The following is a 27656-nucleotide window of genomic DNA, read 5'->3' as shown; positions in this document are numbered from 1 at the left end:
TGTATGACAGTCAAGGGTTCCTTCGAAGCTAGATGGTAGGCTGTGAGTATATATTTTACTAGTTTCACTTCTACTCAAAGGGCTTGTTTTCAGGCTCAGTAGTGTATTAACCAGCACTTCTGAATTGTCCCTACTGTTATTTAAAGTATTTGTGCAACAATTAGTGTATACAGTAATTTGTGTGTGAATATTAAATGACTGCTTGACTTAATTTTCCATGTCTACAGGCCTTTGGAGCTGATGTACAAGTACAGCAATCTCAGTGAGGGAGCCTGTAAGCCTGGTTTTGCAGCTGCCAAGATGACTGCCATTTATCCAAAGTAAAATACTTACCATATCTTTATACACGTTTAAAGTGACCGTGTAGCATTTTAGACTTCAAACGTAATTGTCAGATATGTTGTGATAAGTGTGATCCAGATATCCTGTTAACTTATTAGTCTTTACACATGTCCCTGAAAATCATGATATCAATCGTATTACAAATGAGATTGTGGGTTATTACTGTAGAGAGTCCATTGTGCTGTCTTCAGACACTTCGAAGCTACTTTTATTACAGTGAATATGTTTTCCTACCGTAGCAATTTCCAGACTTAACAATTTGATGGTAGAAACTCACAAATCACATAATGTTTTAAAGGCAAAAGTTACAGTGTAATATTAAAAAATATTGATACTTAAGCACTAAATGTACAAGAATAAATAATTGACACTGTAAGGGTTTTTTGTTTTTATTGTTTTGTTCACCCCAGTTATATCAGTGAGGGCAGGTTAAATTACACCAACAAAAATAATACTGTCAAAAGCTAGCTAGTATGGGTGGGGCTATTCGTCAACGTAATCGATTACGTAAATACGTCGACTCGCATTACGTGCCTTGAAGTGACGCTGCAGTATTTTAGACAGACACTCAACAACATGCTGCTCTGTGAGCTCTGTAAATTGGAAATAGCTTCACTGCAGTACAACTGCTGTCCATGAATACGTGAGGATGGGAGGGGAATACCAATGCGGAGGATGTGATTTTGAAATTCTGAAAGAACTGGAGTTTTTGGTTAGTTTCCCCCAGGACACTGATCATCAGTGATGGCAAGTTTTTTTCCGAACATTGTAGTCTGCTGCTCTGATTTATTACGTAAGGGTAGAATATAAAAAATTAAATAAAATAGATAAAACCGTGTGTGTGTGTGTGTATGTATATATTAATAGACAAAAAATAAGAAATTAATAAAAAAAAAGAAATTTAAAAGCAAAACAATTACTAAAATAATAAACAATCAAAATAATAAATATTTGAAAATCAGTACAATTATTTATCAGTCTGAGTTTTCACTAGTTGTCCTCACTTCATGGCATGAGGAGACATGTTTTGCAGCAATTATTTGACATTTGGGCATTCCTCCCAGTAATATGGAAGTTTCTGTGTGTCTGATATAAATTCGAATTCAGGGTATATTTGGGAAATGTTTGCAAAGTTGTTTTGTCTTAGTGTTTTTTTATTTAGGGCATGAGGTTAAAAAGTGCAGCTCTGTCTCTACCTGTCCCTTGTCACACTGGGAGCAGAGTCTCTCCTCTTGTGGTAGCCAGCTCTGTCTGTGGCGACACTTTTCTATGGTCAGGCTTTGTTCACTCAGTCTGTATGTTGTCAACATTTTATTGTGCTCAGGTAATTTGCCAGTTTGAATTCTCTTTTAGGATCAGATAACATCGTAATTTACTTTGTGTTTTGGTCGTTTCTTTCTAGTATTCAATATATTTTTCTTCTGCTTGCTGATAATTTGGTTTGGTCTGCTTGAGTTGGTGTTGCTGTCCTGAGGCTGTTGGGGACTTGTTACTGCAGAGAGCCTCAGGACCAGCTGGCTGAGGGGACTCTTCTCTGGTTTTAGCTCCTGGTATGTTCGGACTTTGTGATGCTATGATGCAAAATGCTCTTTTCACACAGACATCGTTCCACCTCAAAGGCGGATCACATCGGACCCCCCTTTCCGGCTCGGTACCTTTCACACAGCGAGCTGCTGTTTTGGCATAATAATCCTGGAAAATTGGGTAGTGTGAAAGTGCCTATAGATTGAAGAGAATTGGACTGAGATGGCATCCCTGCCTCACTCGCCGGCCCTGGGAGAAAAACGCTGTTTGTTTGTTTCCAATCTTGATGGCACATTCACTTTTTGTATACATGTTCTTAATCAAATGTTTTTCCTCCAATGCCACTTTCAAGTAGCCTATAGAAAAGGCCCTTGCCAGAAGGAATCAAAGGCTTTTTGGAAGTTATATTGGAAACACATTAATTAAACTCAACATCAAACTATATTGGTATAAATGGTATTGTCTAATTTTATATCTTCTTTGAAATTATATATTATATTGTAGCTCCTTTAAAGGAATAGGGCAGTGCATAATGTGTGTGTGTAGTGAGTGTGTGGATGAGTGAAAGAGCGCTAGAAAGTGACGGTGAAAGGGAACAGAGCAGAGGAAAAGATTAGCAGTTATCAGTCTGGCAGTAAATGTACAGTACGGTGTAGGTTACTAATTATAATTCAATTTTCAGCTCAAGCACCCAGTCCGGGCAGAGGGATCTTTCCCCCTCACAATGACAAAAGAAGTGCTTTGAAGGAGTTTTGTTAGTTATTGCAGGGTTTACAAGAGTTAGAATAGTAGCATGGTTTTATATGTTTTGTGTATGTATTGTAGTAAGTCTATAGTTGCCAGGGGCTCTTTTATGGCAGTTGCCTACCTTACCTAATGGTAAAGTCCACCCAGTGATTGTGGTGCTCTGGAGAGCCACATAGTTCACCTACTGTATGCCTAATAGCTCTCTGTTCTCAAAGTGGTGTGATAGAGGAAAGATCCCATTTCTGTCTCTGCATTATTAAAGGCCAAAGAAGTCCCCACACCGTGAAAGCCCTACAACTGCTTATGTTTTTAGCACTATGTATAAAGTGATTCAGAATATGCAGTGGTATGAATGGGCCCATGTATTGTGTAGATCTATTTTTGTCCTCTTCTGCTCTGCTGTTGTCCCTGTGCGTGAGAAAACCTCAGGCCAGTTCACTTATCTACTTACTCTCTGAGCACCAGAGGCACGCAACCCTCAAACCCACCATGGCCTTCAGACAGCAGCGTTAATGAAGTGTGCTCAGAGTCCAGATTGTAACCTGTTAAAATAACACAGGAGGATTTTCCTCAGAGGCCTGGGGCTCCTTGACCCATTTTTAATTCTCTTCTAATTTATATCAGGGATGTGATTTTTCCGGATTAATCTGGAATTCCTGATTTCCAACCTGAAAATGTGACCCACGTGAAACCTGCAGATCCGTAGAAAAATATGTTATGGTCATGCTAGCTTCTCTGTCCGCTCTAATATATGCTCAGCTTTGTACTTTTTGTTTAATGTTATAATATTGCAGTAATACACTCATTTCTACTAGCTCCTCCTCCAAGTTGTCACAGTAGCCCGATCCAGGATGCCATTGTGCCAACATGTGCTGCTTCTAGCCGCCTCCTCCTGAGAGCAACACATTCCCCTTGTTCTGTTTTACTGAAGTTATTGTTATAAATTTTGTTTATGGTGGCTTGGGTTTGTAGGTGTTGCTAGTGTAGGTTTTTTGCCAATCACATGCCTGAGATAGGCGGTAAATCCTAACAGAAGTGATCTCAGGGCATTTTTATATTATAGAGTTGGGCTAGACTTTTTTCCTAATAATTTTATTATTTTAGAGAGACTCAACAATTCATACCATGAGCAAGCACTTGGCAAAGGTGGCAAGGAAAAAGTCCCTTTTAACAGGCAGAAACCTCGACCAGAACCTAGACTCAGGATTGGTGGCCAACTGCCTCAACCGGCTGTTCAGTCAACTTCAACTAATCTAAATCATAATCTTCCAAAAGAAGCCCAGTTCTCAGTAAATCAAATTCAGTCAAATAGGAAACACCCATCTAGATTACACCCTATGTTATGATTACCTGGGGTTCAAAATTAGTGCCTCAGTTTGAAATGAAAGGGACGTGTGGTTACGGAGATATAAAATGAATGTATGGCTATGGGAGCGTTATTTGATATACGAATGATAACGCCACCTAGAGGCCGACTGACACCAAATTTTGCACAGCTCATCAGGGGGGCATACTACATAAGGTCCTCAAGGTTGGTGTTGATCGGCCATTCCAAACCTAACAAATGACACTTCCTGTTTTTGGTGTTTTGTGCAAATATGTGTTAGCTTATAATTCGAACAGTTTTTCATGTATCGATCTAGGGAGCACAAGCCTGTATCAGCTTGGTCCAGAGATGGTGCGTGTCAAGTTTGGTGCAAGTTCGGACTTGCGGCTTCGGAGGAGTTAATCAAACTAGGTTTTTCAGTTTTCGCGATTTTGCGGGAAAAAAAAGTCTAGGCGGAAATGTGCGTGGCCTATACCAGGAGATTCAGCTCGATCCCCCGAACGCGTGGATATAAGGTTTTTGCGCCTTTTATAGGCGGGAGTTCCAAAGCCAAACGTGTTGACCTTGCTTATAGCGCCCCCTAGAGGTAGAAGTGTGCGAATTTTTGTGCCTGAGGTACTTGCAGGGGTTTGGACCTACCCTATGAGTTTTGCGTCCCTAGCATTTACCGTCTAGGCTGCAGTATTGGAATTAGCGGTGGAAGAATAATAATAAAAATCCTAATGATTACAATAGGGTTCCCAGCCGCTTCGCTGGTACTGGGAACCGCATGCCTTGCATTCACTGGTTCCCAGCCCACTTAGTCTTTCCTCAATTACTCAAAATTCCAGCTCATGTTTTTTGAATTTGCTCAAAAAGAAACAAACTGGCTTATCCACTCCCAAATAGTCAGACTGTAAAAATACTGCTCCTCTGCCCACATAACTTGCATCTACCTAAGGTTTAAACTGCATTGCCTCCTAAACAGGCTTTAACCCTAACCCTAATAAGGGCTTAAACATTCTAAACATATTCAGCCTTAGCCTTCAGTGGGTTTGTAAGGGGCGCAGCAACAGTGGAAAAAATCCTAAAAAACAATAACTGATCCAAAGACAGCCCCTTTTTAGTTGTGGAGCGGGACATAGTCACCTTTGCATGCAGTGGACACACTGACTTGCCCCACCATCTGACTGTGGACGATGGACATCCCAATCATCAGAGTAAGTGACCACATCATCCAGACATAAAGAATCTTCCAGATCTCCGACAACCATATACATTAGGCGTTGAAAGGTTTCCAGGGGGTTACACTAACCAAAGGGCATCACACTATATGAATATAACCCAGTGGGTGTCAAGTCAGCTAGTTGAGTGTGCTTGGAAACCTCCAAATGTCTTAATAAACCATCCAGATTCCTGGCTTCATATGGCCCTAATAAGTCTTCTCCCCCCTTGCTCTGCAACAGAATGAAGGAATGCAGACATTGACAGACATTCCTGATCGTCTGATTGGTGTGCACGAAAGTAGTATGGCTCTAAATAAGTTAATTAGGAAAGCCACACACCTGTCTATATAAGACCTTACAGCTCACAGTGAATGTCAGAGCAAATGAGAATCATGAGGTCAAAGGAACTGCCTGAAGAGCTCAGAGACAGAATTGTGGCAAGGCACACATCTGGCCACGGTTACAAAAAAATTTCTGCTGCACTTAAGGTTCCTAAGAGCACAGTGGCCTCCATAATCCTCAAATGGAAGACGTTTGGGACGACCAGAACCCTTCCTAGAGCTGGCCGTCCGGCTAAACTGAGCTATCGGGGGAGAAGAGCCTTGGTGAGAGAGGTAAAGAAGAACCCAAAGGTCACTGTGGCTGAGCTCCAGAGATGCAGTCGGGAGATGGGAGAAAGTTGTAGTAAGTCAACCATCACTGCAGCAATCCACCAGTCGGGGCTTTATGGCAGAGTGGCCCGACGGAAGCCTCTCCTCAGTGCAAGACACATGAAAGCCCGCATGGAGTTTGCTAAAAAGGACTCCAAGATGGTGATAAATAAGATCCTCTGGTCTGATGAGACCAAGATAGAACTTTTTGCCTTAATTCTAAGCGGTATGTGTGGAGAAAACCAGGCACTGCTCATCACCTGTCCAATACAGTCTCAACAGTGAAGCATGGTGGTGGCAGCATCATGCTGTGGGGGTGTTTTTCAGCTGCAGGGACAGGACGACTGGTTGCAATCGAGGGAAAGATGAATGCGCCAAGTACAGGGATATCCTGGACGAAAACCTTTTCCAGAGTGCTCTGGACCTCAGACTGGGCCGAAGGTTTACCTTCCAACAAGACAATGACCCTAAGCGCACCGCTAAAATAACGAAGGAGTGGCTTCACAACAACTCCGTGGCTGTTCTTGAATGGCCCAGCCAGAGCCCTGACTTAAACCCAATTGAGCATCTCTGGAGAGACCTGAAAATGGCTTCCACCAACGTTTACCATCCAACCTGACAGAACTGGAGAGGATCTGCAAGGAGGAATGGCAGAGGATACCCAAATCCAGATGTGAAAAACTTGTTGCATCTTTCCCAAAACGACTCATGGCTGTATTAGATCAAAAGGGTGCTTCTACTAAATACTTAGCAAAGGGTCTGAATACTTATGACCATGTGATATTTCAGTTTTTCTTTTTTAATAAATTTGCAAAAATTTCTACATTTCTGTTTTTTTCTGTCAAGATGGGGTGCTGAGTGACATTACTGAGAAATAAAATGAACTTTTTTGATTTTTGGAAAATGGCTGCAATGAAACAAAGAGTGAAAAATTTAAAGGGGTCTGAATACTTTCCGTACCCACTGTATATATATAATCTGTGAAGAGCACAGGGCAATTAGCAAGACACCCCCGTCTTGCTAATTGCCTATAATTTCCACCTGTTGTCTATTCCATTTGCACAACAGCATGTGAAATTGATTGTCAATCAGTGTTGCTGCCTAAGTGGACAGTTTGATTTAACATGAGTTTGAGTTACATTGTGTTGTTTAAGTGTTCCCTTTATTTTTTTGAGCTGTGTGTGTGTGTGTGTGTGTGTGTGTGTGTGTGTATGGCCATTCGATCCTCAGCTGCTGTTGTTCGCAAGTCCTTGGGCAAGACACTGAACCCCAACTTGCTTCCCATGGCCAGGCCAGCACCTTGCATGGTAGCTCACTGCCTTGTGTGTGTGTGAGAAGAGAGAATTCTAAAGCACTGTAAAATGCAGCCATTTATCATTTGACAGACAGCAGCCTTTATAGCATGACATTCATGCAGGATAAATATAGTAAAACACACCATCAGACAGTAAAACAGCATGGAGAGAGAAAGGCAAGATGCGTCATTAGTAGCTGATTTCTTAACTATGTTTAAGGGTTTTCAGGAACATTTTTCTTTCAGTTGTTTTATAGACCTTCCAACATTCACTGATTAGCAGGTGTTTTGTGTTGCCAAACTTTGCGGTTCATTTTGTGATATTTATTACACATGGAAAAAAACAAGCTGCAGGGGTTGACTCGGTTAAAGAAACACTTTCCTCAGACTGTTTCACTTCTTCCACAGCAAGGTTTGGGGTTATGTACATGTTACCTTTTGTAGGTTTCATTTTTCAAAATTGGACATAGATTATATTAGTATTTAAACCAATTTATTTTCATACAGATTACATACAAACTGTTAACTGCTTTTGACAAGGAGTTGATGCATTCTCTGATTAACTTTTAAGTATTTCTTCCTGAAGGGAAATACTCTTTCAAACCATTGACCATGAATGTGGTTGGTCCTGTCAAAAGCTCAGCAGTTTGCAATCAGTGTTCTTTCAGAGCATGGACTTAGTTGCCTTCCGGTGTCAAGTTAGAAATCTCTATGAAATCTAAGGTATTTTTTTACGTAGTTTGTATCTCTTTTTAGTTACTGATCATTTTCAGACTTGCTTTATATTTTTTGTTTGTTACATGGGAAGTGGGGTGGTTTGTGAAAGACTCAGTAGCATCATAGTAAATGTGTATTTCGTTATGAAATGATGTTTTGTCATCTCTCAACTAGGGATCTTGACAAAGTGCTTACACACATATATACACGTATAGTGTATACATGTCCAGTTGTGCTTAAACAAGAAACTCAACTCTGTAGACATGGATTAAGGCTTAATCCCCTAATGTAGAGACAGGTGTGATGATTAAATACAGTATAACATGTTTATTGTGCTGAAGTAACAAACAGAATACACTTAACTGTGCTAGTTTTGTTTTATATGCAGTGTTGAGCACATCTTCATTATAAATGGACTATAGGTTGTAACCAGCCTATTATATCTTATTATATTGCTTACATACCTTTTCATATCCTTATTAGTCCTGCTGCTGTATGCATCAATATATAGGATATTAGTTCAAAGTTTATCTGTGCTGTAGTACTCTGTTGCAGATTATATGTATTTATCACACATTAATGATTAATACTCAATTTTCAAAGGGTAAGCAGCACACTCCCTAAACAATGCTTGCCTTTACCATTACTTGTTGGCAGTATTTTTAAATGTTTTTGAGTAAACTTGTTGCCGTGACAACCAGAACCCACCATTTGTTTTGGTGTGTGTGACCTCATATACACTTGTCATTTCAAGATTTTAAAACCAGATGCAACGTGGCTACGTGCAAATCACGGTTTGCTGCTGCAGCTTCTTCCACCACCCCATCCTCCTCCTTAGGTGCTAAACCTTTGGTATTGTTGATCCAGCTAAGTTTTAATGTTCCTGGATAATGTTTGTTTAGAGGGGATTAGTGCCGTCAAGCACAATCTTTGTTGATTCTTTGAGTCTCTTTAACCATTTGTGATACTTGGTCTACAACCATTATCCATTAACATCACTGTGAAAATATCCCTTTAAATGTGTAATGCCCAGCTGTGGGACACGATGATACATGTACTGGTACACTGTTTATCTGATGTCATAAAGACATTTATTCTCATGTAGCAACTATAGCAATCAGTGGAAAGGTGCCAGTTCAGCCCCTGGACCACCAGGGAATTAAAGTTAATGGGCAGTGTTTGCTTTCCTCCGAGTTACCAGCTTTGAAGTGCCCTCAAGCAAGGTAACCAACAAATTGCTCAGTGGCCAGTAGGTCAGACGGGATATCTGCTCCCAGCCCCGCTGTGTGAAATTTGCAGCTTTATCCTGTCCTTTCAACTTGTCTCTGAGTTTGTTTTGGTGAGGGTAAATTCAGACTGTGGATTAGCTGAAACACAATGCTCTAAATCCTCTTTGACATTAATCAGTACATCTACACACATCATGGCCCTGCGGGTCTTGGGTTGATATTGCTTTAATAAATACCATTTCTTCATTTGTACTTGTTGTAACATGTTTTCTTTTATATCAACAGGTTCAACAAACTGGCGCCCATCTTCCTTGATCCAAATTACAAACGATTCTTCAAGATTGGTGATTATTCACCTCCGTTTGGTGTAAAATCACAAGGTATGAGTACACGTCCTTGTCTTCACAGTTGTAGGTTATACAGATCAACTCAATGGAAGTGGCTATGCATTTCTCTCCTGTTAAGACAAGATTTTTGTAACCACTAGCTGCAAAAACACCCTACCGCTGTCAAGGCCTCGGTATGTTTCGAACATTTGAAAGCGGGGTGAAAAACTTTCAGCCTCTGTTTGAAACAAGCTGCAGAGGCCCCTGTCCCTTTAAGGCCCCTCCTCTCAAAGCCTGCTGTCTCCTGATTGGCCAAGATCTGAAGACCATATATACCAAATGACCCTATAATGAACACCGGTACTGTGTAGCTCCATGTGTCATAGAACGGAGCCGTTTGTAGAAAAAGCTGTTCAAAACTGAGCGTTTTAAAAAAAATACTTTTACATCATAATTTGAAGCTTTGGCCATATTTAACATGAACATCCAACATCGTAACATTGTAGATGTAGAAGTCATAAAATATGGAAAAGCATAATAGGTCTCCTTTAAAACAAATATCCAACTTAAAACTAACTTCACCGCTTCCACACTTGCCGTGTTGCAGGGAAGAAATTTGCATTCAGAATAAACAAACATGGAGGAGAGTAAAGTTTAACTCAGAATTGGGTAATACCGAACAGGAGGACCATGCAAATCAAAACGAGGAGCTCACAACTGAGAGAGAAGTCTGTTGTATGGACGAGCCATAACACTATTCTAGCAGTTCCAGCCATCATTTATTTGTCAGTAACGGAAAACGACTTTCCCACGGACATTCAGCTTACTTTCTTTTACTTTTCTTTTACAGATGTACAATGCACACCGCTGTTTCCAGGCTGACATACATATAATTACTGGATGTCAGCCTGGAAGCGGCGGAAACTCTATCCCTCACTCGCGCTCTCTGAAATATTTTGAATACCATTATGTTTGGGTTTTCAATTTTAGAAGGTAGTGGGATAGGTCAATACGTTGCTTTCACCCAGGAGACTGCTGTTCAATTCAAGTGTGAAGCATTCAACATTGACTTCTTTTAACTTGCGTAACTATCGTACCCCAAACCATGATCTTTTCCTAAGCATGGTAAATGGTCTTTACTTGCAGAGCATCTTTCTAGTCTTCTGACAATTAAAAGTGCTTTACACTACAAGTTACATTCACCCACACATTCAGTTCAGTATCAGGGCTCAGTATCTGGACATGCAGACTGGAGGAGCGAGGGATTGAACCTCCAACCTTCTCTTTAGCGGAAGACCTGCTCTACCTCCTCAGCTAGCCCAAACCAAACCAAGTAGTTTGTGCCTAAACCTGTAATGAAACTGCAACTAAAGCTGAAATGTTTATAGGTCACTTACTGTAGGTGTACTTTGCCCGACCTCATTCTCAGAATGAATAAGCGTATTTCCTAACAAGTGGAACCATTTTTTAACTGAACCTCTTGACCCTGTCTGAATGCATTATGTATCAGCCTATAGGACCAAAAATGTAGTGTTTGGAGGAGCTGGCTGCTCATAACAAACTTTTCTCCCGTGGAATAGATGAACCATGAACCAACCTGCTTCTTTTATCACAGCTAGTCTATTTGTGCTGGAGATGAGGGCATCATAGCTGGGTGGAATGTGGAGGATTATTTCACTTTCATCTTCATCTCACTTGTTGTTTTCTCTTTCTGCCTCTTTCTCTCTCTTATATCTGCAGAGAAGATTATAGATATTCTTCTGTCAGCAACTAAGTCCTATGGCCTTGGGAAAGAACTTGACAGGTAAGTTAGTGTTGGTTGTCATATTATGCGGTGACTGACGGTGTTGTTGTCGTGATGTTACTTCAAAATAAAAGCGCAAAAGCCGTCTCCCTGCCTGTGCCTCGTTAGCCTCATGTCTTTCACCTGTGTTGCTCCCGCCCTGCTCGTTAGTCCCTGTGTGTATATATACCTGGTGTTTCTGTCTTGTCCTTGTCGGACCATTGTATGTTGTCACCCTGAGTTGCAGTGTGTGTTTCTTGTGTAGTCAGCCTCACTCGTCGTGTCTCCCTGTTTCCCTGCTCATTTTGGATTTCTGTTGGACAACCTTTGTTTTTGGACTCTGTCTTCAGCCACTCAGTTTGTAAGTGTGCTCACCTTTTGTTTATATTAAAACCCCTTCACTGAACTGCACCTGCTAGCCTTCGTGTCCTGCGTTTGGGTCCTCCAACCTCCTCCAACCTGCTTCACCACACCACTTACTGTGACACTAGATGTGATAAGATGTTCTTCATTTACTTTGGTATGTTAGTTCAGATGAGCCAACCCTCCCAAGATATAACAAAGTATTATTACAATACAGGAGAATGATACTTCATGAAACAGTTCATTTCTTGATGTGGCTGCTGTTTAATGAACAAGTAATAATATTCACTATAACATATGGTTTTACTGAATAATCAGGTAAATATAATTTCTTATATCAATGTAAAGAAACCTGATCAACCAAACCTGTCAAATCTCTGCTACAGTCTCCTCCAAAAGTATTGGAACGGTGAGGCAAATTCACATTTGGATTTGATCAGAAGATGAGTATGATACAAGAGTTCAGAATTTCAGCTCTCATTTCCTGGTGTTCACATCTAGATGTGTTAAACAACTCAGGACATACCACTCTTCGTGTGAGCCCACCCATTTTTCAAGTTTTCAAGTGAGCAAAACTTTTGGAACATGTGACTGACAGATGTTTCTTGTTGCCCAGGGTGTTGCCTTTTAGGTTGATTGTCCAAACATTAAATAGCTCTGCATGACTAGTCGAAGTTTTCATCCTTGGTTCAAACCTATAAAGACAGCATTTCGTGTTAAAGAGGATAAACCAACATGAAGACCAGAGAGCTGTCTATGGGGGGAAAAAAGCAAGGCATTGTCAAGCTGAGAAGCTGAGAAAATTGAACAGAGCCATTGGACAAACATTGGGCATAGCAAGCATAACAATCTGGAATGTCCTGAAAAAGAAAGAAACTGGTGTACTGAGCAACAGACGTCAAACAGGAAGGCCAAGGAAAACAACAATAGTTGTAATAGAAGAAAACCCCCAAAACATCAGTAAATGACATCACCAACGACCTCCACAGTGCAGGGTGAAGGTATCACAATCCACTGTTGGAAGAAGACTCAGAGAGCAGAAATATAGAGGCCACACCACAAGATGCAAACCGCTCATCAGCAGGAAGAATCGGAAGGCCAGATTGAAATATGCAAAGAAGTACAGAGATGATCCGCAAATGTTCTGGAACAAAATCTTATGGACTGAGACCAAGATTAATCTCTAGCAAAGTGATGGAAAGGCCAAAGTGTGGAGAAAGAAAGGAACTCCTTATGATCTGAAGCACTCAAGCTCATCTGTGAAGCATGGTGGAGGTAAAGCTGTGGCTTGGGCGTGCATGGCTGCTTCTGGAACAGGCTCTTATTGTATTGCATTGAAACTAATCGGAAGGAAGTTTATCATGCAGCAGGACAATGACCCAAAGCCACTGCCAAGAAAACAAAGGACTTCATCAGTGAAAGGTTTTAGACTGGCCAAGTCAATCACCTGACCTTGTATTTCACGTCCTTAAGAGGAGACTGGAGGGAGAAACACCCCGAAACAAATAAGAACTGAAAGAAGCTGCGGTTAAAGCCTGGAAAAGCATCACAAATTAAGAATGCAACAGTTTGGTGATGTGGATGGGTCGCAGGCTTGAGGCAGTTATTGGAAGCAAGGGTTATGCCACCTAATATTAAATGTTATTTACTTTAACATTATTTGTTCCATTACTTTTGCTCACCTAATAATGCTGTGGTCTAATACAAACGGTGACAAGTTGTTAACATCTAGATGTGAATACCAGCAATTTAAGATCTCATACTCATATTTTGATCTTAAACCCAAATATCTTCAGTGAACAACAAAAACAAAGGAATTTGGCTTACCGTTCCAATACTTTTGGCGGGGACTGTGTCTCATAGAGGACATCTTTTGTCCTGTCTCAGGCACTGTAGCTATACAACTCGCTTGGATAGGGGAGGGGAGGGTGCAATTCGCAACTCTAACCACTAGATGCCACTAAAACTTACACACTGAACCTTTAAACACACACCTGGTGGGATGTCTTCTTCTTTTCTATGAGAAGAAGAAAAAGTGAGACATCCTTTTGACTTAAGTAGAAGTATGGGGTAAATGACTGAAGTAAAGTATTACCACATCATAATGGTGCTTCTTCTGTGTTACAGTATGAACTGTAAGACATGCATCATCGTAGGGAATGGAGGAATACTCACCAACAAGTCTCTGGGACAGAGGATTGATGAGGTTGACGTGGTGGTCAGGTATGGCAATACACACTTTTCTGCTACCTTTTTGTTCCTTGAATCAAGGGTGTATGTATCATAGACAAGATGGGTATTCATTATATTAATAAAATAGACAATTAAAGAAACATATCAATTAGTAAATTAAAGCTGCAAGCAGCGTTGGGCGGGCCCTCGCACTTGTAAGCGCGTCCGCGTGTGAGCTGGCCGAGTTGCATATGAGCTCTGCCGGTGCGGCTGTGAATTTGCTATGCGGTTATGACGGCGCATGAAGGTGTTATATGTCACTTCCTGTGTCCCCTATGTGGAGCTACATAGCACTTGCCGCTATGAATATAAATCGGTATTGACGTGTAGATGTCTGCGGGGTCGGAGAGTTATCAAGCACGTAAAGTTTGTTTCAGATTTGAGCATGTACACTGAACAATAATGTACCCAAACAATAAAATAAATTCCTTTTATATTTCCCTGCCTTGTTGTTTATGTGTACATACAGAGGAAGAATGTGAGAACAGCACACATTTCATCGTTACTGTGTGTTAGAGCATGGGAGAACAGTGGATACTTTTAATACAGCCCACACCCCTAATACTGTGTAACTATAACAAGTAGAGAACAGAAGAAAAAGATGTTCTTTCTTTACAACTGTCTGCATAGCTTATTCATATTGTGTAATGAATGAAAATAAATAGGCCTACTAGGCTCCTCTCTACTTTGACATTTAAGATTAGCTTGTTTGATCCACCTTCATACACATGTGACATTACTGTACAACTTGAGAAAGGTGAGTTGTTTTCTGCTCCAGCCTGCCTAAAAGAAAAGCGTTTTTGGGATTAAATGGACTTTATAGCTGCTGCAGTGCAGGATGAACTCAGAATAGACCCATTTCTCACCTTATTATTCTAAATCATGCAATGAAGAAGAAATACATAATAAATCCTGTCCACAAATACTGTACAGCATGTAGTCTGATGAACAAGACTTGTGTTATAGCTGACTTGGGCAGTGAAATGTTTAATTTTTTTAATTCATGTGGTCATAGTTGTCCACAACTCAAATCAGAATATAAGAAGAAATGTTTTATACCACCTCAAGAAGGCTTCCTATCAGAAAGGTAGGAAGGTATTTCAAATGTACAACTGCAGTACTTAAATCTAAGTAAAGTAATTTCCCCTGACATTACTGTGTTACGCATGTAACAGGTTTTATACTTCCTGTGAGTATAATCCAATCAATCTTATTTTCATACTGTATATCCGTTGTGTAATTTGATAAATTGTGTTGTATGTGGTGCTCGCATCGGGTACTACTGAGACTTCATTGCCCTCTTCAGAGAAGACTCTGACTGCAACATGCGTCTTTGTAAAGAGAGAAACGGACAGAAAAAGTCTCTAACTCTGCCTGTCAGCTCGCTCTGCTCCGTTAAAACTGAATTTACCATACAGAATTGAATACGAGCGACACGTAAGAGGCTTTAGTATGTCTGGACAGCAGATAGTTCTACAACTTTGTTATTGTAATTTACTTGTACAAGCTTCATGTGGTGAATTTCTGTTAAACTCCAAGGGATATTTAAAGATCGCCATGTCTTGTTGTATTGCTGTTTTTTTTCGGTACCACCGCTGAGCCGTGACCGCTGTTCCTATTACTGTGTGAAAACGTAACAGTATTTTTATCAAGCCAAGGAACACGGTTGCTGAATGCAAGTTCACTACCGTTCCTCTCATTAATAAAGTTGTAGATGAGTGTTTGCAAGAGTAATTAGGATTTTTGCCGTTGGCTTCTGTTGAGAACAGATAGAATTGCACATTTTAGCTAATCCAAAGCCTGCAACCGCTGCTGAATGAACATTCACAGCTGGTGGCTGGAGGATAGATGGGGGGTGTGTGTGTGTGTGTGTGTGTGTGTATATATATATATATATATATATATATATATATATATATATATATATATATATATATATATAAAATCTCACTAGTTAGCTTTTCTTTGTACCTTTCTCTCCTTCATCTGCTTACTAACCCCACATGCGCCCCACACCTAGTGACCTTTGCATCTAACCACACCTGTGACCCACAGCAGGCTAGCATCAGAAGTCTCCAATTTGTTTTAGTTCAGGGGACAATGATTTTAGCCATTTTAATCCTGAAATCACATGGTCTGAACTGCCATCTTGATTCCTAAATCAGCTGGCCTGTAGCCCAATTCTGAACCGGATCTGCGACCACCCACGTGGTCGGATCCACCCCCCTCTCTTAGTCTCTCCCCCTCCTTTGTCTCACTCAATCATTTCATTATCATTTTTATTTCATTCATCACTTAGAATAGTTAATAGTGATTTACTTGCTAAAGTTGCTTGAGTTGAAATCCTATTATAATTTTAAGAAATCGTTGCCTGTGATTATTTGTGTATGATGTTGTAGTAAGAGCTGGTTACCACGGCCAGTGTACGGACTCACCCTTCTCTTTTTGCCATTTGGCTCATGTTTGGTTTGAGTTACTGTGGCTTGGTGCCCTATATTTAATTTTGAATATTAATAGTTTTATTAATATTTCTAGAATATCTTTGATATTCAGCTGATAACCATACCTGACCATATGCTGAAAACCCCAACAACGCACAGCATAAATAACTGGAAAAGAGACCAATCCTCACGGTTTTTGAGTTTCCAGAATCTATTACTGTTTACGAAATAGTTATCATGACATCAACAGGACGGAATTCGCATGGCAGAGCATCCCCGCAAAACTAGATGTAGGCCTATGTATAATTTTAACTTAAGTTAAATAGGCTACAGATGTGTAGTGCACAGAAGCTGTTGCCATGGTTACTATCCATAGTGCCTGCTGTTTACTCGCAGAGCGCTGTCTTACTTCTCCCACACGCTGCATCCATCGTAGTCTGCCGAAGCCTCCCTCCGCTGCTTGTTTGGGTGGGTGATTTGCAGACTGATCAACATCTCACCCCTCCTGTGACCCATGGTTTGACTGTATGTGTATTCAGAGCCAGTGAGCAACGGACTTTCAAAATAATAATAATAATAATAATAAACTGTGTTAATGTGAGAATAATTGTCTGCATTAATAAATTAATGCGTAAACGCGATAACGTATTAACTTGCCCAGCTCCAAGTGGTGGATTTTATGTACTGTATTTGTTTTCTTTAAATTATGACTCATTTAGTTTTTGATATCCAAGGACAGAGCTGTCATAATTTGGATAAATTTAAAGCAATGATGAAGGTCTTTAAATATAAATTGACTTTATCACTTGACTACTGTCTCTATATTGGGGGTGTTCATTCTGTTGTTAATCACAACCAAATGACCAACTAACAAGAACTTGGTTTTGCAGATTCTGTCATCAGTGATTATGATTATTAAAAAGTCCTACAAAAACACTTTTTATTGTTAGATCATTATAACATCAGTATGTTTTCATGACACTTTCTTTACCTCCCATAGGCCACACCATTGCCCATTGAACTGCTTTTACACATTTACGTTCCCTCACCTGATTATAAATAGTTTCCTCTGTGCTCTACAACAGCACATTCAAAAGACAAAATTTAACCACTTTTGATTATTTTGGACAGTGAATTCTGTGATTTATTGTGCAGCTGTGTGTTGCAGGTTAAACGAGGCCCCAGTGAAAGGCTTTGAGAAAGACGTCGGTTCCAAGACCACCATTAGGATCACCTATCCAGAAGGGGCCATCCAGAAGACTGAACGCTATGAGACGAAGTCCCTGTTTGTCCTCTCTGCCTTCAAAGCTCTGGACTTCAAGTGGCTCCGACACATGATCTTCAACCAGAGACTAGTAAGGCAGCTGAAAGTTTTTTTTTATTTTTTATTTTACAGCTGCACCAGCAAATGCAGCAATAGCAACACAGTTGGGGATAGGGATCACTTGCTCATTCATTTACTCAGTGTCACTAGGTGGACAGTGAATGTTTTCAGCCTCTTGTTTTTATTTTGACCTACCCACCTATGTTTTATGTATGAGTGGAAACACTGCTGCTCCAGTACTGATTAAAGATATACCAGTATATCAGGGCTGTATATCATGGCTTCACAGAATGTGACTGATAAAACGTAACACAATTATTTTGTTTATTACGGAAAGAGGCCTAATCTACTGAGTTGCAATATTATTATTGTAGTTGTAATGTGTTCACAAAAGCCCCGCAGCTCCATTTTGCACTCTCATCTTGTCAGCTGAACAATCTATAAACAGATTCTGATCAAGCGCGTAGGACAGCAACAGTGGCCGACTCAGGACAAAAAGTGTTGTATTCTGACATAGAGAGTTGCAAGTCAAAAAATTAGGTTTCTTTAGATGGATATATTAAGAAATTACACTCACCTAAAGGATTATTAGGAACACCACACTAATACTGTGTTTGACCCCCTTTCGCCTTCAGAACTGCCTTAATTCTACGTGGCATTGATTCAACAAGGTGCTGAAAGCATTCTTTAGAAATGTTGGCCCATATTGATAGGATAGCATCTTGCAGTTGATAGAGATTTGTGGGATGCACATCCAGGGCACGAAACTCCCGTTCCACCACATCCCAAAGATGCTCTATTGGGTTGAGATCTGGTGACTGTGGGGGCCATTTTAGTACAGTGAACTCATTGTCAAGTTCAAGAAACCAGTTTGAAATGATTAGAGCTTTGCGATATGGTGCATTATCCTGCTGGAAGTAGCCATCAGAGGATGGGTACATGGTGGCCATAAAGGCATGGACATGGTCAGAAACAATGCTCAGGTAGGCCGTGGCATTTAAACGATGCCCAATTGGCACTAAGGGGCCTAAAGTGTGCCAAGAAAACATCCCCCACACCATTACACCACCACCACCAGCCTGCACAGTGGTAACAAGGCATGATGGATCCATGTTCTTATTCTGTTTACGCCAAATTCTGACTACCATCTAAATGTCTCAACAGAAATCGAGACTCGTCAGACCAGGCAACATTTTTCCAGTCTTCAACTGTCCAATTTTGGTGAGCTCTTGCAAATTGTAGCCTCTTTTTCCTATTTGTAGTGGAGATGAGTGGTACCCGGTGGGGTCTTCTGCTGTTGTAGCCCATCCGCCTCAAGGTTGTGCGTGTTGTGGCTTCACAAATGCTTTGCTGCATAGTCGGCCCATTCTCCTCTGACCTCTAGCATCAACAAGGCATTTTCGCCCACAGGACTGCCGCATACTGGATGTTTTTCCCTTTTCACACCATTCTTTGTAAACCCTAGAAATGGTTGTGCGTGAAAATCCCAGTAACTGAGCAGATTGTGAAATACTCCAACAACCATGCCACGCTCAAAATTGCTTAAATCACCTTTCTTTCCCATTCTGACATTCAGGACCACAACCCTAAATGCATTGAAGCAACTGCCATGTGATTGGTTGATTAGATAATTGCATTAATGAGAAATTGAACAGGTGTTCCTAATAATCCTTTAGGTGAGTGTATATTTACTGAATTATTCCATAAAACCATATGGTATTGTGAATATTATTGTTAATTCTTCATCAAACAACAGCAACATCAAGAAATGAAGTGCTACATGATGTGGCATACTCCTGTAATACATTATTTTAGTGTACTGTAATACTTTTTTTGTTACATCTTGGGAGGGTTGGCTCATCTGGACTAACATACAATGAAGAACATCTCAAAAACTAGCCTATTACATCTAGTGCATCAAGTATGACCACTGACGGATATCAGGAAAATGTAAGCCTCACTGTTTCTGCACGGCAGTCCATTATAAACCACATAATACACTTTACAAAGGCATAGTTAGGCGAGGATCAAGGCTCCTCTCCACTTTGTTTAACTAGATAAGCAATCTGCAATCCAAAAATAGAAACAAAAAGTAGCATTGATAGCCATAATTTCAGCTTGTGGTAAAACGGTGCAATGTCTTAAATGGGCATTTAGCATGGGAATGATCAAGTTACACATTTGTGTGCACAGTAGCAAAGCAATAGCCTACAAACAAATAGGTTTTTTTAAATCAATTTTTTTATGCAAATTCTTAAAGTAAGCATTATTGGTCACTTGACCTGTTAGTTCTCCTTTGATCTCCACAGACAGGCTCCTTGACTTGCAAACTGTCGATGACAAATATTTCCTCGCTGTCTTGCGCTCTAACCAAGCCTGTTTGTAATGCAGGTTTTGTAATCGTATCTCTGTTAGCAGTAAAAATAAAGTGTTTTCCACCAGGGCAGTAAAATGTGAAATTTAGCTGCTGACATGAACTTCCATGCTGTACAGTTTTATTGCCAATAATATTCATCAGCTGATCGTCTCACAAATGTTACCAACACATGCGCTGGAGAATAACTACATGAAATTACCCCCAGATTTCATATTTCTTCAAAATGGTATAAAAAATCTTCCTCTCGTGACCCAAATGTATCATCCCACCCCTAATCTGAGCCCTCATGTCCACCACTTTTCAACACAAAGTGATGCCCTTGTTATTACTTGTTTAAATGTGATAAAAACAGTTCATTAGTGACTACCCTAATCACCACCACAGTTTAATGTGTACAGTTGTTTCAATTATTTGTCAACATTTTTCAGAAGATGCTTGAAAGACTGGGACCTAGAGAGTAAGGGGGTCCACAGAGAGAAAGCTTGTATATCACCCAGGCCTAATTGGAACATCACATTACCACATTAGGTTGTCGTTTTTGGTTTTGACTGAAATGTCATCTTTTGGATGGATTACCATGAGACGTTCATTCCCCCTCTGGATGAATTGTATTTACTTCACCTAGCATCATTATCAAGTCAATATGCAATTACTTTGTTTTAATGACTGAACACCTGCCAACATTATTATATATAATTATATATTTATTCATGTGTGTAATTATGCAATATATATTATAACTAGGTGTGAAAAACATTTTAGTTAGCTGAAATAAAAATTAACAACCAATGAAAAATAGAAAAAAAAAAAAGATTTTTAAATAATTAATTTGCATTTTATTGCAAGTATTTGATCACCTACCAACCAGTAAGAATTCCGTCTCTCACAGACCTGTTAGCTCTCCTTTAAGAAGCCCTCCTGTTCTCCACTCATTACCTGTATTAACTGCACCTGTTTAAACTCGTTACCTGTATAAAAGACACCTGTCCGCACACTCAGTAAAACAGACTCCAACCTCTCCACAATGGCCAAGACCAGAGAGCTGTGTAAGGACATCAGGGATAAAATTGTAGACCTGCACAAGCCTGGGATGGCCTACAGGACAATAGGCAAGCAGCTTGGTGAGAAGGCAACAACTGTTAGCGCAATTATTAGAAAATGGAAGATGACTGTCAGTCTCCCTCGGTCTGGGGCTCCATGCAAGATCTCACCTCGTGGGGCACCAATGATCATGAGGAAAGATGAGGGATCAGCCCAGAACTACACGGCAGGACCTCGTCAATGACAATGAAGAGAGCTGGGACCACATTCTCAAAGAAAACCATTAGTAACACACTACGCCGTCATGGATTAAAATGCTGCAGCGCACGCAAGGTCCCCCTGCTCAAGCCAGCGCATGTCCAGGCCCGTCTGACGTTTGCCACTCTCCATCTGGATGATCCAGAGGAGGAATGGGAGAAGGTCATGTGGTCTGAGACAAATAGAGCTTTTTGGTCTAAACTCCACTTGCTGTGTTTGGAGTAAGAAGAAGGATGAGTACAACCCCAAGAATACCATCCCAACCGTGAAGAATGGAGGTGGAAACATCATTCTTTGGGGATGCTTTTCTGCACAGGGGACAGGGCGACTTCGCCGTATTGAGGGGAGGATGGATGGGGCCATGTATCACGAGATCTTGGCCAACAACCTCCTTCCCTCAGTAAGAGCATTGAAGATGGGTCGTGGCTGGGTCTTCCAGCATGACAACGACCCAAAACACACAGCCAGGGCAACTGCCTCCGTAAGAAGCATCTCAAGGTCCTGGAGTGGCCTTACCAGTCTCCAGACCTGAACCTAATAGAAAATCTTTGGAGGGAGCTGAAAGTCCATATTGCCCAGCGACCACCCCGAAACCTGAAGGATCTGGAGAAGGTCTATATGGTTGAGTGGGCCAAAATCCCTGCTGCAGTGTGTGCAAACCTGGTCAAGAACTACAGGAAATGTATGATCCCTGTAATTGCAATTCTGTACCAAATATGAAGTTCTGCTTTTCTAATGTATCAAACACTTATGTCATGTAATAAAATGCAAATTAACTATTTAAAAATCAGGGTGAGGGCACCTCTTCTCTGGAGTAAAAGTGAAGAGAAACAAGAGTAGGAGGGCAGGTTAGAGGGCACTCTGAGCAATGTGAGCAGAGAAATGGAAAGGCACCCTGGGCACTTCTGAGGAGGGCCAGCAGGAAAATTAACATGACAGTGACACACATGTCTGATCATAAAGAGAAATTAAGAAAGGCAGTTGGATGCAGAAGAATAATTTATTCTGAGACATTTGAGATCTAGATAATCCAGCAAGAGTGCAATTTAATATCACAGAGATGTGAATGAGTGCCTTATTTTGTCATCTTTTTTGTAAAGTAACACCATACTGACTAAGTTGATTGCTGAGATATCATATCTTTTTCTTATCTATACTTTTGTGTTTTCACACACAACGTTTAACTAACATTTCTTCTTCATTACACCGTAACGACAATTATGAGGAAATGTATTGTTCACTGCCTTCACCCATTTACACTAAACTGCTGTAACAGGCCAAATGAGTCTTATGTTTTACCAGTAAAACTCACATATTAATGCCTTTGTTCACCATTTGTGATGTGAAAATGTCACATCTCCACACAGTCAGAAAAAGAAAAAAGCGGTCATAGTTCAGTCACCATGGAGCTTCTCCGAAGCTGCTGCTGACCGTGCAGTCAGCCGAAGAGTCAGTCACACTGGACAGTGGTAGAGGAGATTGTACCAGCGCCTGGTTCAAAAATAGTTTAGCCAACTTTACTAACTTTCAGCATTGGAACGCTTTATCATTGTAAAAGTGGACTGCACAATGTTTAGGGTCAGCCCTACTCAATGGCAGTGGATGACACTCCACAAAGGAGATCAGCTTCTGTGTGTGTGTGTGTGTGTGAAACAAAAACTGGCATACTTTCTTATCAATATTGTTCCTCTGTTTAGGATTTAGGTATTTTTATAAGCCTCAACATCAATCCAGCATACTATGTCTGCCTCCCTATTGCCACATCTGCCTGTGTCTGTTCCAACCGCTAGGTGGGTACAGGATTTATGTGTGCGCATGCTTGAGTAGGAATGTAAAACATTCCTGCAGCTAGAGTCACAACATACCTGCGTTGTACTCCTTCTCTATTCCTCCTCACTGGCAGGAGGAATGGAAAAGGCACAGACATCTGAAGCAATTTTGGGTTCAGTATCTTGGCCAAGGACACTTCAGCATGAGGGCTGGAGTAGCCGGGTATTGAAACACTGACCTTCTGATTAGTGGACTCTCTACCTCCTGAGATAAAAGCAATTAATGGCTACTGCTGTGATCAAATGGTCATTTCTGTGTAGAAGATTCATCCCATCACTCTGTTGGTCTTGTTGAATCTAAAAAACTAATTAACAATTGTAGAGTTGTTGAGGTGCTTCAACACAACAATCTAAACAACACACACTTGGGTCGGTTGCACCAGCAGGGCTTACACCTGGTCTTAAGCTAAGTTGGTCGTAACTTGGCGTTCTTAGTCCAACATAGCAGTTACGCTGGTTGCACCATCTAGGCTTAAGCCTTCTTCTCGCTAAGACTGGGCATTAATCTTACTTTTAGTCAGCGGCAGGCGTAAAGTCAAAATTTAGGTCCTTTCTGTAGTAATGACATAACTATACATATAGACTTGTCAACCACAAGGAATACCATTGTGGTGTCCGAACAATAATGCTGCGATGATGTGTTGAGAAGAAATCCGCTTGACACTGTTCTTGATCCTAAAAGTTTATTACATCAAGGAGTTCAGCATCAATTGCAAGCTCTGCAGCAGCTTGGAGAGAGACCCAGCCCGATTACCACTCTGTCTCTCTGTACATCAAACACAGCTTATATAGGACATGTTTAGGTATCTGCTAAATTCCATAGAAGGGTTTGAGTCTGCAAACTAAAGCTCCAATCCATATAAGGGCACAGTCCTATAGGATAAGTGTAAACATCCGTTAGACACCATAGAAGGGTTCAGTCCCTACATAAACACTGACCTCTACTCTCCCCTGAAAAGGTCACTAATCCTCTATCCAGCTGCTACAGTGTTATTTTAAACTTATGGTCAAATGCACGTTATACACCACTATTGCCAATAAATATACTGTAATATATATTTAATTTGGTTGCAAGATGGCTGACTGTTCCTCGGTGATAGTGGCTACCCACTGAAAAGCTGGCTGGTGACACCGATAATTAGGGCTGGGTATCGACTGAATTGCCTCAATACCATCGAGTATCAAAAAACATCTTGTCTTTCAGTACCAAATTGTTAACGTCAATGAGCTAATAAGCATGCAGCATGTTTGATGTGCCCAAATCTAAAAGTGATTGTAGTTGGCTGTGGTGATGTAAACACTAGTTCACGCCGGTTACGCACAGAGACGTGGTTCGTGAATGTAAAAAAATGTGGAGAAAATCAAAAGTGTGGCTTGATGCAATATTTGCGACGTATGATAATTGCTGCCAAGAGCGGCAACGACAAACCTGGTGAAGCCCTTGGCTGTGCATGGAATAAACTTAAGAGCAGAAAGTTGCTCCGTCTTTGACTGCAACAAGACAGAGCCGGTGCAGTCATTGTCTCAGCGCTCTCCTGCCACCGAGCTTGCTTCAACATGCCCACCATACGAGCAGTGTTGGGCAGTAGCATTGCTACAAGTAGCGCCATTACTAGTTTAACTACATTTCTCAGTAGCTTGGTGGCAGCATCACTGTTTTCTGAATCAAATCAAAGAATAACATTGACAGATCAAAGAATAAGATTGACAAAGTAGCGTCCACACACGCTGACACCACTGCTACACACGGACCTGTATGTGAAGCTGGCGGAAGCGCTTCCTGTGACAGTAACATCGCATACCGATCCTTGGGCTGATGTTTTAGGCCTATTGCCATGAATGTTTAGGTTGCAATGTTGCCAGAGCACAAATTCACATATAAACAATAAAAAATATATAATTAATAAACCATGAAATTACATTATAAAAACTAAAGAAAAAGGAATAAAAACAAAACACAATATAGGCCTATGTTACATTGAAAATGTAAGGAACAATTATTAAAATAATAATGTGATAATTAAGTTACTTTGTATAAACAAGTGGTTCTGTTTGTTGAGAATAAAATTGATATTGAAAAAACTTATCGTTCAGGAACCGGTATTGAAGTAGAGGTATTGAATCAATATCGAAAATCTTTGAACAATACCAAGCCCTACCAAATATCACTCTGAGGAATAAGCAAGAATATCTGTATAACACATCCATGCCTCCACCAGGTCAGTTATTTAGTCCTCATGCGCAGGTAAGCTACATAACTTGACTATATTACAAAAAAATCAGCACGTAAACTGTAATTCTTCCATTACTCCCTCTTAAACTTCAATAATTGTCTTTATGCTGTCTTTATTCCGAATTATTCATTCTATGCCTACAATTGTCTTATTTAAATAATAACTGAAGAAATGTTTATAGATGGAAATGCATATATAGCTTGGAAAATGCAGTATAAAGCTGACAAAAAGGTAAAATGATGATGATGATAATAATGAATGAATAATAATGTATATGGGCCATGTGTCAGCACCATGGATAGTGCTGAAGGGAGGAGAGGGAGACACAAAATTCCGCTATCTGAGGTGCTGACACATTGATTAGGACAGATCACCATACAACGTAGAGCTGACAGTTCACTAAATTCTTTTCAACATTGCCTCATGTTCCTTTTAAACATAAAGGAGACAGAAATAAAGAAAAACAGACTAAACAAACACACAAACTCACCACTTGCCTGCCTGACAGACCCTAATCATTACCTAGATTTAGGTGGAGCTGCCGAGACGGCCTGAAAGAGTCTACTCTGTCATAGTAGCGTGCACTGTCCTCATCTACCTTTGTCACCAGAAGGATCCCCATCCTGGGAAACACCGTCAACCAGTGCAGGAGGAAGATCTTTTTATTTATTTATTTTTTATTAAACCAGGAAAAAGGTAATGGGCACCCTGTCGTCTCTGCAGTGCATGAGGACATCAGTGGACTAGTGACTAGTCTGTGCATACATTAACACCTAATAGGTTCAGACATTTCTCTCTTGATTGATACATGTTTAAGATGTTTTCAATAATGTTCAGTTTAAATAATTTCCCATTCAACTGTCTGCATGTTGTAAACCAAATATAAGGGATATTGCTAAAAAACAGAATGTAAATAAACAAGTTATAGTTTACATCAGATTGTGGTTGGTTGTTATTGTCATTATTTTTCTTATGAAGTTGATTTAATTCAATGCCTTAGAGGCCCGCTTCTCCTCTTTAAAAATATGGGAGGGGGCTTGTCGTTGTTGGAGCAACTCTATTTCTAGAGCCAATTTCTGTTTTTCTAGCTCAAACTTTTCTTCCATCTGTAATATTTTTGTATCAGCCTCCACTCTAAGGATTTCCTTCTAAAGCATCTAAAGCAGCACCTGCTGAAGTTGTATGTTGGCTCCTTCATTTCCTTGGTGGTTCTACGCTGCTGCCATGAAGCATTTTTGGAGGAGTGAAATCAAATTCATCAAGACTTGTAATTTTGACTTGGACCACATCCATTTCTGGAGAGGCATCTCTCTCTTACAGCAGTTAGTTTATTCCGGTGCTTTCCTCACCGAACAAACCAGTAAACACAGGGGACTCTTCTATAAAAACATCAGTAGGCTACATGCACACTGCGGCACTGACTTACTTCTGCTAAAATCTCCACCAGCTAAACCACTTCCGCTATTATCCCGCTGCTATGATTTTTGGCAAGCGATATAGATAATGTCTCAGAAGTTTAAATTTTAGCACACAGATAGCTCCACAGCTGAATATTGCTGTGTGCCTTTGTGTCAAACGTCTAGTAAGTACAACAACGTACTTAGTTTATATACATTTCCCTCTGATGTGGAAATCAGGCGAAAATGGACTGTCACTATCTGGATGGAGAACTTTGATTAGCCCCCATACTCGAGTTTGTAGCCGGCATTTTAAAAAAGAGGATGTTCGTGAGCCAGGATCCGAGACATGGAGGCGACTGCTAAAGAAGGGAGCTGTTCCAGCGTTGTTTGAGTGGAACAATTTTACTCTTCCACGTTCAAGACCAGGGGTATGGGAGAGGATAGAACGAGGACACGGAGGCAATCCTCGGGAACCACGACTATGTGTCGGCTCCAGATCCAGCAGTTGTCAACTTAGCTCTGGATTCCACAAAGTCTCTTAAGGAGGAAATCTTCCAGCTGTGGAAACAAATTGAGAAACTGACTAATAATCAGCAGTTTGGCATTCATCGTTTTTGTGGCTCAGACAAGGACATATGGTTCTTCACAAGGTAAGACGTCCAGCAGGCTCAGATTAACCTAGAGGTAGTTGAGGTAGATGTCCTAAGGATTACAGACATGTTCACCTGTACCGATTTAAGTTTAATGGTTAATAAATTAAACTAGATCTCAGCAGCATGTACAGAATAGTTTACTATAATAGTTTTTTGGTCAGAATCATTGTAACATTACTGGTTTTGTTATTGTCAAACATCTAACGTTACTCCTGATTGCTGTGTAGTGGCAATGGCAGCAGATATAGTAATGTGTGTGTGTTTGAAATGCTTCCATTTAGACACTATTAAATGCTTTTTTTCAGGTTTGCATCCTGTGACCTACTCCTACTACACGCGATTCTGGGCCCACCTGGATGC

At 40.6% G+C, this 27656-nt stretch overlaps 1 protein-coding gene across 5 annotated transcripts; it reads left to right on the top strand.

Moving 5' to 3' along the window:
- LOC119901316 (CMP-N-acetylneuraminate-beta-1,4-galactoside alpha-2,3-sialyltransferase-like) lies at positions 1–27656 on the top strand (the record flags this gene model as incomplete). Of its 5 annotated transcripts, XM_038716938.1 has the most annotated exon segments (9): positions 1–42; positions 228–320; positions 9321–9415; positions 11102–11165; positions 11410–11505; positions 13635–13730; positions 17349–17535; positions 18669–18725; positions 25770–26180. In XM_038716938.1, coding segments are annotated over 8 exon segments (681 nt in total). In that variant the 3' UTR covers positions 25776–26180.

This window comes from Micropterus salmoides, unplaced genomic scaffold, assembly GCF_014851395.1.
Source record: "Micropterus salmoides isolate LMB-PRFRI ecotype aquatic unplaced genomic scaffold, ASM1485139v1 Ms_hic_scaffold_13, whole genome shotgun sequence".
Lineage (NCBI taxonomy): Eukaryota > Metazoa > Chordata > Actinopteri > Centrarchiformes > Centrarchidae > Micropterus > Micropterus salmoides.
Note: the sequence above shows the minus strand (reverse complement) of the source record. Positions and strands in the feature narration are given on the sequence as shown.